The sequence below is a fragment of the Diadema setosum genome, chromosome 16 (assembly GCF_964275005.1).
Source record: "Diadema setosum chromosome 16, eeDiaSeto1, whole genome shotgun sequence".
Lineage (NCBI taxonomy): Eukaryota > Metazoa > Echinodermata > Echinoidea > Diadematoida > Diadematidae > Diadema > Diadema setosum.
Genome location: NC_092700.1, coordinates 148,633 through 168,116, shown reverse-complemented (window position 1 = coordinate 168,116; position 19,484 = coordinate 148,633). Strand labels below are relative to the sequence as shown.

At 37.4% G+C, this 19,484-nt stretch overlaps 1 protein-coding gene across 1 annotated transcript in view; it reads right to left on the bottom strand.

Moving 5' to 3' along the window:
- Window positions 1–19,484, bottom strand: part of LOC140240179 (uncharacterized) — a 138,537-nt gene that overhangs the window by 7,313 nt on the left and 111,740 nt on the right. The window contains exons 16-17 of the mRNA XM_072319977.1: window positions 5,131–5,304; window positions 1,723–1,881 (exon numbers count right to left, since the gene is read on the bottom strand). Coding sequence (XP_072176078.1) covers window positions 1,723–1,881; window positions 5,131–5,304 — 333 coding nt within the window. The remainder of the gene's footprint in view (window positions 1–1,722; window positions 1,882–5,130; window positions 5,305–19,484) is intronic.

The window sequence follows — 19,484 nt, the reverse complement described above, 5'->3', positions numbered from 1 at the left end:
TCTTTGCTCAAAGTTCTAACTTATTTGTTTCTGGTCAGTTTTCCCTTTCTTGTTTCAATATATATTACGAAAAAAAAATTGCAACGCTTCGGCGATCCCTCGCACTTATTTCAAAGTTTATTTACATCCTTTGGGTTTATGTCAGGTTAATGTGTGTGTGTGTGGCACACATACACACACTATAGCTTCTAACCACACGAGCAAAGAGAGTTGAGGGTTTGGGACGAACACCGATCTAGAGCTTTCAATAGCTCAGTCGGTAGAGCACCGGTCTAGTAATCCGGAGGTCTCGGCTTCGAATCCCGAAGAAAACCCATTTTCTTTACTGAAAGTTCTCATTATTTATTATTTGTATTTGGTCAGTTTTCCCTTTCTTGTTCCATTACACACACACACACACACACACACACACACACACACACACAAAACTGCATCGCTTCGGCGATCCCTCGCATTTATTCCAAAGTTTATTTACATCCTTTGGGTTTATGTCAGGATAATGTGTGTGTGTGGGGGGGGGGGGGAGGGGGACACACATACACACTATAGCTTCTGACCACACGACCAAAGAGAGTTAAGGGTTTGGGACGAACACCAATCTAGGACTTTCAATAGCTCAGTCGGTAGAGCACCGGTCTAGTAATCCGGAGGTCTCGGGTTCGAATCCCGATTAAAGTCTATTTTCTTTGCTCAAAGTTCTAACTATTTATTATTTGTTTCTGGTTCGTTTTCCCTTTCTTGTTTCAATGTATATAAAAAAAAGGTGTATCGCTTCGGCGATCCCTCGCATTTATTCCAAAGTACATTTACATCCTTTGGGTTTTATGTCAGGTTAATGTGTGTGTGTGTGTGTGTGTGTGTGTGTGTGTGTGTGTGGCACACGCACTATAGCTTCTGACCAAACGAGCAAAGAGAGTGAAAAGTTTTGACGAACACCGATCTAGGGCTTTCAATAGCTCAGTCAGTAGAGCACCGGTCTAGCAATCCGGAAGTTTCGGGTTCGAATCCCGATGAAAACCTATTTTCTTTGCTCAAAGTTCTCACTATTTGTTATTTGTTTTTGGTCAGTTTTACCTCTCTTGTTTCAATATATATTACAAAAAAAGCTGCATTGCTTCGGCGATCCCTCGCATTTATTCCAAAGTTTATTTACATCCTTTGGGTTTATGTCAGGATAATGTGTGTATGTGTGTGTACCATCCACATTATATTGTAAGAGTAGTATATGTATCATCTGAGGAGTGATGCCTATATAGGTATATAAGAAAGGCGGTTATTTGTGTTTCGTGGGATATATGAAACTATGACATTATAGACTAATCCACCTTCATGAGGACTTACCACCATCACCATTGCTTTGTAGAATTGATGTGACATTAAAAGGCCGGGTAATAATGTCGCAATGGGACATGTGCAAGTGGTTGATTTATTGTGCTATGACTTTTACGGGATAATTCTAGTGAGGCTAATTCAGTATACGATCGAACGAATCGATTTTCATATGAATTCACCAAATAATCTTTGTTTTGTTATAACAGATTAAATTTCAGCATGGTATGACTTTTTTCATGAAAGTCTTTGTTTGTCTGTTCAACGACTTATTATTATTTTTTGTTTTTGTTTTATGAATACGGAAAACAAATATCTGCTCTTCAGTTCAATCTCAGTTATTTTCCTATGTGTGTCGGAGGGGGGGGGGGGGGTTAAAGCATTGTCAGATACCCTTGCTCTTGACGCTGATTCGGCGAGAGTGAGGTAGAAATCGTCTGTGATTCTGGCATCCTCTAGCTCCAGAGTCCGAAGGTTTGGCATGGTGCAGATTATTTCTGCCAAGGCTCTTGATCCAACAACCGAAATTGTAGCTAATGCCATTGATAGCTCCTATGTAGCATCACAGGAGGAAGTACAAGTATACATAAAATGAAAGAACTAATATTCAAATTGATGTAAATGAAGTGAATATCTTTTATCCCTACACATTCACATTTTATCCCCCACAAAAGGTTTATAATGTAGACATAAAAGTTGGAAAAGAAAATCATGAATTATCACTAAGACGACTGGATCACTTTGACATATACCTCGAAGAATAATGTTACGTTATATTTCTTTCATGGACTGTCCGTACAATGGTTAATCACACAACATCATAATCTGATGTCACGTCTTACACAAAACGAGTTGAATAATTTCTTTGACATATTTCCCCACTCTCCTGAAAGCCAAAGTGAAGTAAAATTACAGAAGCACAGAGAAAGAAGAAACAAACTTGAAATACCGATCTTTGTTCCGCTCTTGAAGGAAAATGATAAGCCTGACCATGTCCGATATATGCCCATTCAAGACTTAGAACATGTGACACTGCGCAGATGAATTGGACTAAGGCCTGCCATGTCGCAGCCAAGATGTCAGATCCTTCAAGTTGACACAGGTATAGGAACTGTGCAGAACCGTCATGACCGTAGAAGGGACTCTCCCAAGTCTAGTGCATAAAACGATATTATACATTATAAAATGGGTTCAAGAATGTAGCCAATTGGAAGCGCTGAAATGAGTCACGTGTGCGTGCATGATTTCTTGCTATTGCACGGCCTTGCAAAATAGCGTAAAGTCACTGACGTCACAATGTTTACACTCGCAGTGCACACTCAATCAGTTGTTACAAGTGCATCGCGCGCTACTATACGCGCTGTCAATCCTGTATCCTGTAAACAACTTCTAATTCGGTCTGCCAGCCGGCCTTTCTTGTGCATAACAACATGTGGCGTACGTATACGCTTAAACGTACAGTACCTGATATACTTATATGTGCGGGATTTTCGAGTGCGACGTGCGTAAATGTTTGGGACGAACATCTTCGGACATCTTGACTTTTGAGCGAGTGCTACATGTAGCTGACTGGTATTGACCCGCAAAGGTACGTGAAAAATGCTGTTAGTTTTCGACCCATTTTATAAATCAAATAATACACAGGTTTGAGTTCGTGACGTTAGTGGAGATGCAGCTCACTCACTATTTACAATGTAGTGTAACATGCACTCGGCTTCGCCTCGTGCATGTTTCACAATTGTAAATACCCTCGAGTGCGCTACATCTCCACAAACGCACTCTCACCTGTGTATTATTTGTATATAAGTACATTTAATTCGTCATAGCAATTGGCATAATGTTGCTCTTTCCGAGCACTATTCTAGTCAATATCATCTATTTCACTACAAATCGAGATGAAATAAAACGGCACTGGGGCTTATCTTGCATTTAGTGCACTTTCTAAAGTACTACATTGTATCAAATTTAATAACATGTACAAGTTATAAACATGATGCATCTTAATGCCCACGCTACGCATATGAGTATATGAATATAAGAACGACCCAAGTCCATGGAAGACCATTTCGAGTAAACTAAAAAAAACTTCATATCTTTTTTATTTGTCCAATAATATTCTATTTCACTGTGATGGGAAGGCACCATTGTATATACAAATTAGAACATATACTATTATGACAATTAACATTTACATTAATTGTGGAGAGGCTATTTTGTGTGGTGGACTTGGGTCATTCTTTGAATCATATACTGTACATGATATTCTGCTAAAGAGATGAGAGAAGGATGAGAGAGGGCGCTATTGTATGAATGCAAGAATGACCCAAGTCCTTCATTCTTACATTGATATAAAATTTAACTCATTTATTTCAGGCACTTCCGGGGGTAATTAGGATTTATCATTATACACAAGATGAATCCTTGCATAAGCTACAATTTCCCATGTCAAACTGAATTTGGCCAAAAATTGGACTTGGGTCGTTCTTATATTCAGGTCTTCATAAACAACATTGGAACGATAAGTCCCACAAATCCGTATTAAAAGTAAATTCTATCATAAAAACGATAAAAATTCAAAATACTCTTCATCCTTTCCTCTAAGGCCGTGTAGCAACAAACGCGTAGTCACAGATCTATAAGGGCAGCTGTTTTTTATATGTCTCATTATTGAAAAGAAAACTTTTATTTTCAGTGTAATGAGTGAAGAACGGGGGTTTACATGTGGGATATATGAGACACACACTCAGACACATGTCATGTTCGTATGTTAGATCCATGTCACTAGGCCTATGGTGCATGTCAAATACATCTTTTACTTCCACCCAATGTCCCTCCATTTATGTTTATAATGCTTATTTCTTTATCACGCCATGTATTAGTTGTGACAAAAAGCTTAGGAAGACAAACCTGATAAACATTGAAAGCTTCTACAATTCTACCATCCAGTGACTTTCTTTGAAATGTATGTGTCCAATCCTTTTACAAGGATACATAAATATCTACCCATTTCTCTATGGTGCGTCATTACATAGCCCGGATATATTTTGGAGATCATAAAAGGAAAAAAGAAACGCGTATCAATCCGACTTTGGCGAAACAATCTTTACTGCTTGGAAAAGTCTATTCTTAAAAAAAAAAAAATGCAATAAATGAAGACCTGAATATAAGAACGACCCAAGTCCAATGTTGTTGTTGTTTTTTTTTTTTTTTTTTTTGGCCAAATTTAGTTTGACATGGGAAATTGTAGCTTATGCATGGACTCATCTTGTGTATAAATGATAAATCCTAATTAACCCCGAAAGTGCCTGAAATGAATGAGTTAAATCTTATATGAATGTAAGAATGAAGGACTTGGGTCATTCTTACATTCATATTATAGCGCCCTCTCTCATCCTCTCTCATCTCTATAGAATATCATAATGATTCAAAGAATGACCAAAGTCCATATGATTCAAAGAACGACCCCAGTCTATCACACAAGATGGCCTCTCCACAATTAATGATTTGAAAGAGGACATCATCCACAGGAAATAATTCAATATTGAAAGATAGTGATCACGAATTATGTGATCGTCAACAATATCAACCTGTCTTGAAAAAATGAACATCCTACATTATTACTGTTTTATTCAATGTTGATAACATTTACATTCTTATTTCTAGGAGCAGTTAATGGGATGCGACTTCAGCATGATGTTTTTCTTGTTTTAATCGAAAAAATATTAAATGGGCACTAAAGATTCCCTGTAGAAAGTAACTAACATCAAGCAAACACACACACACACACACACAATGATATACCCATAGTCCAAATGTTGATGCTGATGTTGTAAGGGAGATAGAGATACTGTCTGCTATGATGATATTCTTCAGCTCCAGATCCCGAAGGTTTGGCATGGTGGAGATACTCTGAGCGTAGGCATGTAATGCAGCAGCAGAGATGGAAGGTCCTCCAAAGTGTCTGATTGATTCCAGCTATTGTAGAATTGAAGGTAAAATCATACAGGTATTAATAATGATTACGATATCACATGCTCAGAGAAGCTGACTTTGTGAGCATGAGATACCCCTGTCATATCTATAAAATACATATATACATATGCACATGTATAATTGTGCATACACTTGTATATACACACACATGTAATATCTATATATACATATTTCTATAATATCATACCAAAACAAAGACAGGGAAAACTGACCAGAAACAAACAATAAATAGTGAAAACTTTGAGCAATGAAAATGGGTTTTCATCGGGATTCGAACCCGAGACCTCCGGATTACTTGTACTATAGACTGGTGCTCTATACCGACTGCGCTATTGAAAGCCCTAGTTCGGTGTTCTTCCCAAACACTTATCTATCTTTACTCGTGTGGTCAGAAGTTATAGTGTGTGTATGTGTGCCACATACAAGTGTAAAGAGTTTGTGAAGGATTCATGAAAAAGTGGTCTGTGCTAATATATAGCAGAGCGTTATAGTCATTTCCCTTGGGCGCACGGAGACCGCTATCGACGGTTCCACGTCCTACTGCAATGACTGCTGGACGATCTTCAGACAGACTGAGTCCGCCTTGAGTCCGCCTGAAGATCGTCCAGCTATAAAAGGACGTGAAACCGTTGGTAGCGACCTCTGTGCGCCCAAGGTATATATATATATATATATATATATATATATATATATATATATATATAAACAAGAAAGGGAAAACTGACCAGAAACAAATAATAATGAGAACTTTGAGCAAAGGAAATTGGTTTTCATCGGGATTCGTACCGGAGACCTCCGGATTACTAGACCGGTGCTCTACCGACTGAGCTATTCAGAGCCCTAGATCGGTGTTCGTCCCACACCCCCCTCTTTGCTCATGAGGTCAGAAGCTAAAGTGCGCGCGCACACACACACACACACACACACACACATTAACCTGACATACCCCCAAAGGATGTAAATAAACTTTGGAATAAATGCGAGGGATCGCCGAAGCGATGCAACTTTTTTTTGTGTAATACATGAAGAGTTTGTTCGCAAAAACCGATAAGTCCATTTTTGAAGATTTTGAAGTACGGTCTCTGTCATTAAGTACAAAATAATACCTTTCAAATGATATATTGGTCACTACATATAAAGGTACAAAAAGAAGCAAACATTTTCTTATTATTCTCTTTATTTTTCTTGACCTTGAATCGCAAATATCTCCATTTGGCGAATATGGACTTATCGGTTTTTCATTTCATTTCATTTCATTTCATTTATTTCATTTCCAACAACATTTTCATACACAAAATAACACAACATCAATACAATGTCGTAACAAAGAAAAATACATGAAGTTAACAATAATACGCATGAAAAAAAGCAAGAGAATATTGAATCAAAACTAAAGTTGCAGGAAATGGAGGAGACATGCTAAAAAGCTAAGCTTGTATTTTGCAGTCTCCTCGTGGACAAAAAGACTAAATAACATCGAAAGGCAATTAGCTGGACATAAACGGTGCACAACACATACAGTCCTATACAAATAAATAAACAAACAAACAAACAAACAGACGGACAAACAAACACAAGCAATCTCTCTTGTAAAGAGAAAGATAGAGAGAGAAAAACAAAACACAGTGAAGGAAAAGGAGGAGAAGAGGACATTATTTTGAAGGAAAAAACAGAAAGAGACAAGAGGACAGGAAAAGGCGAGAAAGGAAAAGAGATGAAGGGTCTATACCAGCACACGCGAGGTACATGGTGCGATGGATCACCGAGGTATATGTACATAATGTAGGAAGGAATAGATTAAAGAAAGAATGAGTATAACGAATAAAAAAGGAAGCTCAAAATTAAGGGTAACTAAGATATAACTCATTCAACTATATAGGAATTCACGAACTTCTTCAATTTGAATGTAAATGTATTTAAACTTAGAACTTGTTTCATACTATCATCGAGAGAGTTCCAGAATTTGGGGCCAGTAAAAGAAAATATAGATTTAGCAAGCATAGTCCTAGTTAATGGCAAATGAAATGAGTTGGATTGCCGGGCAGGATACAGATGAACAGTTCTATTTTTAGTGAACATGGACTCAAACACAAATGGGAGAGAATTATTGATAAATTTGTACATGAATTGTCCGAGGTGTAGAAAATACAAATCCTTTACCTTTAAGATTTTGTTTTCTTGAAATAACACATCAGTGTGACTTCTCCACGATTTATTGCAAATAATACGACGAGCTTTCTTCTGTAACAAAAGTAGTCTTTCCAAATGAGAAGAATGTGTGTTTCCCCAGGCGAGTATACCATAATTCAAATAAGGTAAAATCAAAGATGAATATAACATTAAAAGAGCGTTTTAGGGTGAATAAAATTTAACCTTATTTATAACACCTATATTTCTTGAAATAATACGGCTTATGGAATCAATATGTAAATTCCAAGTGAGTTTACGGTCAATAGTCAAACCTAAAAATTTGATTGAAAAAACTTCTTCAATAACTGTGTCATTCAGATAAACATTCTTTGGCACATTTTCCAAAGAGTTACTAAAAGTCATACATTTAGTTTTTTTGATATTTATTGACAATTTATTTGCTCTTATCCATTGAAGTAATTTATCCAGTTCAACATTTAAAACATCAATTAACATGTTAGGATCAGAATGTGATAAAAAAACATTAGAATCATCAGCAAATAATAGAAAAGAAAGAATACTTGATGAATTCGGCATGTCGTTAATGTATTAGGATAAATAAAAGAGGGCCAAGCAAGCTTTCTTGAGGCACTCCACAATTGACATTTTGCATGACTGATGTATGTCCGTTAATATACACAAATTGCTTTCGGCTAGAAAGGTAACTCCTGAACCACTCCAAGGCCTTTCCTCGGATACCATAATGTGATAACTTATAAAGGAGTATATTATGGTCAATGGTATCAAAGGCTTTGGAGTAGTCCAGGAAAACGCCGATTGTATGATGAAATTGATCAATAGCTTTTGAAACTTTATCTAGAAAGGTAAGTATTGCATGGGATGTATTGTGGTTTTGTCGAAAACCAAACTGATAATCAGAAATTATTTTATGAATATCCAAAAACTTTAATAATCTAGAATAAACAACTTTTTCAAGTAATTTCGATATAGAAGTCAACAAAGATATAGGTCGATAGTTACGAACATCTTCCCTATCCCCATTTTTATAAATGGGAATTACTTTAGAAATTTTCATATCCTCAGGGACAACTCCATTACACAAAGACAAATTAAAAACGTGTACCAATGGATCAACAATAAAATTGATAACATTTTTCAAAAGAGCATTGTCAATACTGTCGTGCCCGGCACTTTTCTTGTTTTTCAAATTCTGAGCAATATCTAACAATTCATTTCTCTCTAAAGGAACAAACAATGAGTTAGGATTTCGAGTTTGTACAAAATCAGAAAAAATTCTTTTGACTATCCGGAATATTGCGAGGGAGATTATTGCCAATTTGTGAGAAATACTGATCAAAAATGTCTGAAATGGATGTGGCATCATTGATAGTCAAATTATTATGTTTGATTGTGGTAATACGTGGTTTCTCCGTATTTTTATTAATAGCTGTATTAATAGTTTTCCACGTATTTTGAATATCATGTTTAAACAAAGATAACTGATTAATAAAATATTTACGTTTCTCACACCGTATTACTTGCGTGAGAACATTCTTATATGAAGTATATTTATGATGAGATTGCTGGGTGCGTTTAATTTTATCAACATAATACAAATTATTCTTAATCGATCGCAACAAAGATTTAGATATCCAAGGCAACCTAAGATATCTTTTGTAATTGTTACATTTTTTTCTAATAATGGGAACATGTTTATCCAAAATAGAAATTAACGTTTGCATGAACAAATCAAAAGCTACAGTGGGATCCTCATTATCATATACATCGGTCCAGTCCACTCTGTTTAACTCGTCTTGTAACCCAACTATATTGTCAGGTGTCATTTTCCGGAAACTTACCATAGGAGGCTTTACAGAAATTCTACGGTTAAAGGGAGTACAAGAAAAGATGGGATAATGGTCAGATAAATCTGATAAAATAATTCCGGAGGCAGGTAAAGGGCTGATGTTACAGAATATATTGTCGATAAGTGTTGCAGAATGATTGGTAACACGAGTTGGTTTTGTTATAAGCGGTAAAAAAAGACGAGGAAGTCATTATATCCAAAAAAATTTGGGCAGTGTTTAAAGTCTGAAACTTTAACAAATCAACATTAAAATCTCCCATGATAAAACAATCTTTATTATCAAAAGTTCGGTTTGATAATAAGGACTGTACATATTCAAAAAAATCATAAATATTAGAATTAGGAGGTCTATATAATACTGACACAATTATATTCTTTGAATAAGGGACCTTAATTTCAATAACAAGTGATTCAACAATTTCACTCATACAATTCGATTCATCATGAATAACATAATCCAGATTTTGTTTTACATAAAAAGCAACGCCTCCGCCCATTCTCTGATTTCTGCTATTATGTATGAAATCATAACCTGGGAGTGAGAACATAGAAGTGGAACCCTGGGTGGTCCATGTTTCACTAAGACCTATTACATTGTAAAAGGATCCATGAGTGCCATCCATAAATAAGCGAAAATTATCAAAATTATGATTCAAACTCCTTATATTCAGATGCATGAAAGACAAATTATTGACGCAATCGTTACCTTCAATCAAAGATTTGATATTGTTAATTGAGAAATATTCTGAACTTGGATATTGCTCATTGTTATTCTGACAGAAATTAACGCTATCCTCATAAAAATTAAAAGGTAACTGATAATCTTTACTACAGGGGTCATTACTTGTCTGTGTTTCCGTGTTATGTCTGAACATTTAAAAAAACTCATCACTGTTTAATGAATGAAAAGCAAAGTCTTCGACTCGCATCATCTAGGAGTCAGAAGGAAATAAGACGTACTCGGTGCCATCGAGCACCAGTGTGCGTTCGAGCATGCATGGCATAGACCCCAGGAGGATGAGATAAGATAAGAGCATGAAAGAATGTAAGAGGACGAGAAGGAGGAGGAAGGAACAGAAAAAAGTGGTAGAAGTAGAAATAAGAAAGAAAACGTAAATACCCGAGAATTACAAGAGAGCAAAGGACAAACAGTAGACAAAAACAAGACAAACACCACAAAAAACACATACCTATCGAATCATGACTAAGGTACATTTCCGAAAGGCTAAACCCAGACATTGCTCTCCCTGCCCCCCCCCCCTCCCCGAGAAAAGTATGTCAAAACTGGTCAGGCAAGATAGACTCCGAATAATGCATTTACAATTCTTTTTGTGAGTAAGTAAGCGCACTGGATGAAAGTTGCCAGTGAACCCATGATACACTTGTTCGTATGGGCTAGGCTGAGAGCCTCGTCGCTCCTCCGTCACCCAACACACAAACTTGACGAGAATGCGTTCACTGGTGCATGTATTGTAAACCTTCGGTATGTGACAGTTATTGTTCAATCTCAAACTGAATGACATCAGAGCGATTGTTACCATATCGTTATATTACAGTGCATCTGTGCAGGGGTTCACCGAACCACGCCCCTCTGTCATTTAAATGTCAGTTCACACATCAAATTAACAAAGTCTCATTACGAACACCCACTATACAGAGACCTGTCCACTTGTTAATTTCTGAGTTCAATGCCTGTATCAGAGTAACAATGATATACATTTATATTTCAGGGGCGGATCCAGAAATTTGCAATATTCAAATGGGGCGCACGCGCCCCTCCCCAGTTTTCTTTTTATGTCTTTTGTTTGAACAGAAATTATAAGGGGGGGGGGGTGGGGTGGCGTGCGCCTGGTGCAGTCTTCTCTGGATCCGCTATTGTATCCGGAAGTCATCTTGCCCGTGACGTGAGTTGCCAAGTGCTCCTATGGAGCATAGTCAAATAAGATGACATTGTTATAGAAGACAAGAACAAAATTGACAAGCTATTCTCAAGGACCTCGTAATACTATGGAAGACTATTTTCCACAAATGTACATAACATTCTGGTAAAGATGTACAACTCGAACAACTCGAAGCACAACCAACCGACACAACCGATTGAAATCAAACATTAACGAGTATTTTAAATTCAAATCCACAGTTGTTTTATAACGTAAAAAGTTACTGAATATAACTTGTTTATGTTAAAACTACCGAACAGTGTGTGAAAAAAAAAAGCTTTCTCAAAAATCCTTTCAAAGCCTTACTGTATGTCTAGCAATAACAATAATCAAAAAGAAAATCGAGTGCGCTGACATGTCAATCCTTTCGTAATAATTCAGAATTAGATGTAGTATATATGCAATGAACGAGTAAAATGAACTGAACCAAGCCTGGAAGTCTCGAGCGCTTGGAGGAAGAATGCTCGGTGCGCCAGGGATATATACACATAAGCATATTTAGAGTTGTGTCAGGTACATAGATGTAAGAAGGGAAAAAGCACAAAGTATGTCCCTTTGCATATTTGCCATGGAACTCATAGGGCAGTGAACTCTCGAATACCGCCTTAACCAAGAAGAAGAAGAAAACAAAATCCAGTGCATTGATCTGAACTTAAAGGCGGTCAGTCTTACGTAATAAGTCGAAATGAGATGTTGAACATAATATGGAGCAAGACGTCGTCGGGGCGGCAAGACCTCGCATCAACAAAATGTCAAATGTTCAGGAGAGCCAAAATAACATGGCGGCCACAGCATTCTGGATAGAGTGAATGGGAAAACCCTTCATGGTGACACGCCCTGATGTCTTCATTTTCGGAGCAAGACAGTTGGAACTTAGATCGGACATCCCCTAGCCCATGCATTATCCGACCATCAATCCATAAGAGTCATTTTCACCAAAATTTCAGATGCAAGGTCCCGCCATCCCAGCGACAATCCCCCCCCCCCCCAAGTCTAAGGTGCATGGAAAGAAAATGCTCAAGCTCGAATCGTCAATATAATACACATTAACCAAATTGGGAATCTATAGTTGTTTTAAATAAAGGCCTATAGAGAGAAAAAAGAGCGATTCTTTTCACGAGTACTCGAAAACCACCTTAACCACGACACCCAGTGCACTGTAATGAAAGGCTTACGTAATAAGGGTTTGAACATGAACATCAATGGAAAAAAAGGAATAAAGTAGCCATGCCTGAAAATCTCAGGCGAACAAGAAGTGAATACTCGAAGGGCTAAGAATACTCATAAACAGGGAATTACGTATATAAAGAAGAAAAAAAAAAAACAACTTGAGGGATTCCTATCTACAATTGCCATGTGGCTTATAGAGCAACGAAGTCTCGATTACCACCTTGACCTGGAATAATAATGATAATAATAAAAAGTCTAGGGCACTGATCTGTAATGCGGTTAATCTTACGTAGTAAGTCAGAATTAGATGTAGTACATGGGCAATGAACCAATGAAATGTATAGAACCAAGCCTGGAAGTCTCCAGTTCTTGTACAAAGAATGCTTGGAGCGCAAGGAATACACATAAACACATTGGATTTGTTGCTGCAGGTATATAAAGAGTAGAAAAGAAGAGACTAGGCAAATTCCTTTCGCTAATCACTATGGAACCTATGGGGCAGCGAACTCTCGAATACCGCTTTAACTAAATAGAAGATTGTTGGCAAGAAAAAGAAAATGCCAATCCACTGAACGGAAAGGTGGTCAGTCGTACGTGATAAATCACAATTAGATAATGAACATGTGCTTGGAGTTCTTTTGAAGAAAAAATCCTGGAAAGAAGAAAAAGAAAAAGAAAGAAAAAGAAAAAGAAAGAAAAAAAGGAAAGGTTCTTTTCTAAAATCTATTCAGTGAAATTACATACAGTAATGTGTGGTCACATAGTTGCAGGCAACGTCAAAAACACGACCTGAATTCTATTAGAATAACAATTATGCCAATATGCATTTGAAAATCAGAATCCAATGGGCTATTAATCGAATAACTTTTTCCCCAATATGTTTTACAAAAAATCTTATCAAAAGATGGCACTTCTTTACAGAAAAAATTCGAAGAAGAAAAAGAAAAAGAAAAAACCCAAAAAAGCAAATCAAATTCCCCGATGTTACATTACCGGAACAGTACAAAGGAATCAAAGCAACAGTTAAAAGGAGAAGTTTAGTACCTAAGCCGATATGTCATAAGTTATCAGAGTATAATTATGGCTTGGGCCGATATGTAAAAAAAAGACAAATAATCAAAAGTCCAATTAAACATACATTTTGCTGGGAGGAAGTTATATATTTTGTGTCGAATGAACTTTGGCGGTCAGAACACATTCAAAAAAGTTATTAATTATTTTCATGTATATTTTAAAACTCATTACTGTCAACACTAAAACCGTGGTACTGACAGTTATCTTGGTGAATTACGATAACATGACTATTTGCTCCATAACGTATCAATACATGAGCCCAATTTTTCACAGATCAAACAATAATCCAGATAAAATTATGCAGCGTTAGCAAAGTAAATAGTTACCTGAGCAACACCATTCGATTATCTGTTAAACTCAAAATAGAGCAGAACATGGCGTCCGTCGACTATCTTCACTCCGCTTAAATAGTTGGCGTTGGCGTTGGACTTACTGAGGGCTACTAAATCCTCCTAGACAGTTTGGCGGGTGACGATATTGTTGATGTTCCTCAATCTATGATCCTCACAATTTATGCTTCCATTCAATGCACAGCGAAGAACAACGAAAAATAAAGAAGAAAGCATGAGAATCGCACAGAAATCCATGGTACCATTCTCCGCGGCTTACACACTTCCAAATAATTCCCGAAAATTAATGTAGCTGAAGTAGGACTTTAGTTGTTTCCGCTTCCATCGACTTCCATCCCTCCACTGGCGCTGGCTCCAGCGTTATTGGTTGTGCTGGCGGACGGCCTGCCGAACGGTCGGCCTGTGGCGATGGATGATTCCTTCCCCTGGCTGCCCCATCTCTCGACGAATTCCTTTTGGTCGGATACTGGTAGGTGGATCCGGTCCACCAGAAGTTTCCATGGCTCTAATTTGGAGAAATACGCCAGTTTGCCAGCCGAGCGAGCCGTTCTCAGGGCTTCTAGCTGTGGTTGCCTCTCACGTCTAATGCGCAAAGGGAAGATCTTCTGCAATACACATTGCAGTACCCTTGAGATGTTTGGCGTTTTTCAACACTGTTTCTCTTTCCTTGTAACGTAGGAAGCGAGCTTTGATGGGTCGCGGTCTCGACGATGCAGGCAGGCGGTGTGCTCTTTGGTACTCGATTTTGTTCACGACCTCGGTGGGGATTTTCAACTTTTTCATGATTTTCAACACTCTCGATGTTTTCGTTTTCTGACTCGGCTAAGCCGAAAAACAAAAAAATTTCCCGGCAGATGTATGCATTCAGTTTGTCAATTTCGTTTTGTAGTAGCTTACTCTCCTCCTTCATTTTGCCTTGAATTTGTGGAATTACTTTTTTTTTGCAGCGTTTCCAAGTTTTCGGAGTTGAAATTCACCGCCTTGGTTAGTTCCGTCAGCTTCTTGTCGACCTGGCGCATTTCTGATTCCATCTTTCGTTCAAGATCTTTAACTGCATCCTTAATTTTGTCCGTTTGGTTATCGAGCAGTCTTTGAATTGATGGGAGAAGTTGTGGACTATCCGGAGTACTAAACACAGGGCTAGAGGCCTTGGTACTAGAGCGTTGGCGGGGGCGCTTCCCGGCAATTGACGCCATTCTCCTCGTAAAGGCTCGGGAAACACGGAGCAGTTTATGGAACCTGTAGCTATCTATTGAAAACTTGCGGGAGGGGGAGAGAGCAGGGCAAAGACGTCCTTACGCTTCGACGGTCATCAGTCTTTTTTGCGAACAAACTCTTCATATATTGAAAGAAGAAAGGGAAAAATGACCAGAAACAAATAATTAATAAAGAGAACTTTGAGCAAAGAAAATAGGTTTTCATCGGGATTCGAGCCCGAGACCTCCAGATTACTAGACCGGTGCTCTATCGACTGAGCTATTGAACGTTTTCCCTTTCTTGTTTCAATATATATTACAGAAAAACAAAGCTGCATCGCTTCGGCGTTCCCTCGCATTTATTCCAAAGTTTATGTACATCCTTTCGGTTTTATGTCAGGTTAATATGTGTGTGTGTGTGTGTGTGTGTGTGAGAAACCAGAAACCCTCGGCTTCGAATCCCGATGAAAACCCATTTTCTTTGCTCAAAGTTCTAACTAATTAGGTGATCCGAGTATCCTCTCGGATCACCTTCTGTTTTTGTACGGATTCTTTCTTCTTCTTCTTCTTCTTAGGTGATCCGAGTATCCTCTCGGATCACCTTCTGTATCTGTACGGATTCTTTCTTCTTCTTTCTTTCTTTCTGGACAAAAGTTGTGTTTCGATTAGCTCAGAAAGTGTTCCTCCTATCAATTTCAAAATTATACCATATATGTATCGTGTCCCAAAGTCGACAAATTTTATAAAATCATAGTGATCAGTCAACCGTGACGTCACTATGACGTCATTATATGAAAACACATTTTCATGCATATCTCATTAATGGAAAGGAATTTTTCAATGAAATTTACGTCACATATATTTCAAGTCAAGCGCATTCTACTCATATTATCAAAATTCACATTTATTATTAAAAAGTGCGCGTACGCGCACGTTGAAATATTTGTATGCTCAAATCGAGCTCAATTTTTTTTGCACACGTTACAGACCATTTGAAGCATTTTTTGAAAAATTGAAAAAATTGGACGGACGCGTACGCGCGCACACATATACGCACGCACAGCTCATATGCAATAGAAATTTCCCGTTTTTTCACACGGATCGAATGTCTGAAATGTCAAGGAATGTTTCTACCAAGTTTCAAGTCAATCCGACTCAATATGACGTCATACGGGCCCGTCAAAGTTGAAATTCCGCGCGCGCGTCAATGGCGATATACAGTGCAACAATGCCAAAAAACCGCCAATTTTAAATTCGATTTTACTCGTCAGGATGGACGGTGACCCCCCATTTTCTTTACATATTTTGAAAGCTGATGAGTTGTACATATCATTTCATGGGTTGGCGATACTGAAAAAATGATTAAAAGATATCAAATTTCTTAATAAAGTAAAAAAAGTAAATTTTCAAAATGACGTCATCAAATTTCAAGTTCACTCGAGCGTATCTCACTTATCCTTTGCCAATTTTCACACAAATTTCAGTATGTTGTAGCTTATTAAATGCTTTTTCATTGATACACTAACACCATTTTGATTGGATTACGGCATCACCTCGTAAAAATGGATTCAAAGTAATCTTGTCAAATTTGACCAGTTTACGTGTTATCTCTATGGGACTGCAGTTTTTCTGGAAATGAAAATTGACATGACTATATTTCTCGAGCACTATCTCACTTATGCTTCGGTGAATTTCTCCCAAATTTTTGTATGTTGTAGCTGAGACTTCGGGCTATCGTGAAGTGCCCTTTATTTTTTCATACGACGTCGGCATCACGTCAAAAAATTTGGTTGAAATTAAAGCTTATCTTCGATGTATTGAGATATTTCTTCATTTCTGCAACTTTCTTTGCAATAACTCAAGAAAGACAGCCCCAATCACCCCCATTTTTTGCACATGTTTAGTTCATGTTACGTACATTATTTCATAAAATAACAACTACTTGATCGGACACCATCTTGGGTATGTAAATTAGGGTCAAAGGTCATAAATATTTCATCCTGTATCTTAGTAAATACATGTCCTATCTTTCCCATATTTTGCACACGTAAAGACCATGTTACAAGGATCATTTCACAAAATAACCACTTTTTGCTCAGATGTCATCTTGTCTGTGCAAAGTGGGGTCAAAGGTCATATGTACTTTTTTCTGTATCTTCGTTATGACGTGTTATCTCTATGGGAGGGAATTTTTCTAGATGTAAAAGTTGACATGATTGTCTTTATCGAGCACTAGCTCACTTACCCTTCGGTGAATTTCTCCCAGATTTTAATATGTTGTAGCTGAGACTTCGCGCTATCAGAAAAATGTCTTTTGTTTTTCATACGATGTCTGGATCATGCTAAAAAACTTGGTTGAAATTAAAGCTTATCTTCGATGTATTGAACTATTTCTTTCTTTCTGCAACTTTCTTTGCAATAACTCAAGAAAAACAGCCTCTATCACCCCCATATTTTGCACATGTTTAGTTCATGTCACGTACATTATTTCATAAAATAACAACTACTTGATCGGACACCATCTTGGGTATGTAAATTAGGGTCAAAGGTCATAAATGTTTCATCCTGTATCTTGGTGAATACTTGTCCTATCTTTCCCATATTTTGCACACGCAAGGACCATTTTACAAGAATCATTTCACAAAATAACTACTTTTTGCTCAGATGCCATCTTTGGTGTGCAAAATGGGGTCAAAGGTCAAATATACTTCATTCTGTATCTTCGTTAGTGCATACGGAATTCGGTACCAAAGATGGCAGGTCTGACTCCCTTTTCTAAATGAGACTCCAAACATCACATGGCCAATGTCCTCTCAACATAGATGAAACCTGTATGGTCATGCCTATTGGGATCAGGACTCAAATTATTGATTTCCCAATAGATCGGATCACCTAATTTGTCAGTGTTGACAAATTCCGAGTCTAGTTAGGTGATCCGAGCATCCTCTCGGATCACCTTCTGTTTCTGTACGGATTCTTTCTTCTTCTTTTTATTTCTCCCCAAAAGTTGTGCATCGATTAGCTCCGAAAGTCTTCTTCCTATCAATTTCAAACTTATACCATACATGTATCGTCTCCCAAAGACGGCAATCGAACTAAAATCAAAGTGATCAGTCGACCGTGACGTCACTATGACGTCATTATATGAAAACACATTCTCAATCATATCTCATTAATGGAATGGAATTTTTCAATGAAATTTACGTCACATATATTTCAAGTCAAGCGCATTCTACTCATATTCTCAAAATTCATCTATACCTTAAGACGTGCGCGTACGCGCGCGTTGAAATATTTGTATACTCAAATCGAGCTCAAATTTTTTTTGCACACGTTTCAGACCATTTGGAGCATTTTTTGAAAAATTGAAAAAATTGGACGGACGCGTACGCGCGCGCACATATACGCACGCACAGCTCATATGCAATAGAAATTTCCCATTTTTTCACACGGATCGGATGTCTGAAATGTCAAGGAATGTTTCTACCAAGTTTCAAGTCAATCCGACTCAATATGACGTCATACGGGCCCGTCAAAGTTGAAATTCCGCGCGCGCGTCAATGGCGATATACAGTGCAACAATGCCCAAAAACCGCCAATTTTAAATCCGATTTTACTCGTCAGGATGGACGGTGACCCCCCATTTTCTTTACATATTTTGAAAGCTGATGAGTTGTACATATCATTTCATGGGTTGGCGATACTGAAAAAATGATTAAAAGATATCAAATTTCTTAATAAAGTAAAAAAAGTAAATTTTCAAAATGACGTCATCAAATTTCAAGTTCACTCGAGCGTATCTCACTTATCCTTTGCCAATTTTCACACAAATTTCAGTATGTTGTAGCTTATTAAATGCTTTTTCATTAATATAATAACAGCATTTTGATTGGATGACGGCATCACATCGTAAAAATGGATTCAAAGTATTCTTGTCAAATTTGACCAGTTTACGTGTTATCTCTATGGGAGTGCAGTTTTTCTGGAAATGAAAATTGACATGACTATCTTTATCGAGCACTATCTCACTTATGCTTCGGTGAATTTCTCCCAAATTTTAGTATGTTGTAGCTGAGACTTTGGGCTATCGTAAGTGTGCCCTTTGTTTTTTCATACGACGTCGGCATCACGTCAAAAAATTTGGTTGAAATTAAAGCTTATCTTCGATGTATTTAGATATTTCTTCCTTTCTGCAACTTTCTTTGCAATAACTCAAGAAAGAGAGCCCCTATCACCCCCATATTTTGCACATGTTTAGTTCATGTTACGTACATTATTTGATAAAATTACAACTACTTGATCGGACACCATCTTGGGTATGTAAATTAGGGTCAAAGGTCATAGATACTTCATCCTGTATCTTAATAAATACATGTCCTTTCTTTCCCATATTTTGCACACGTAAAGACCATGT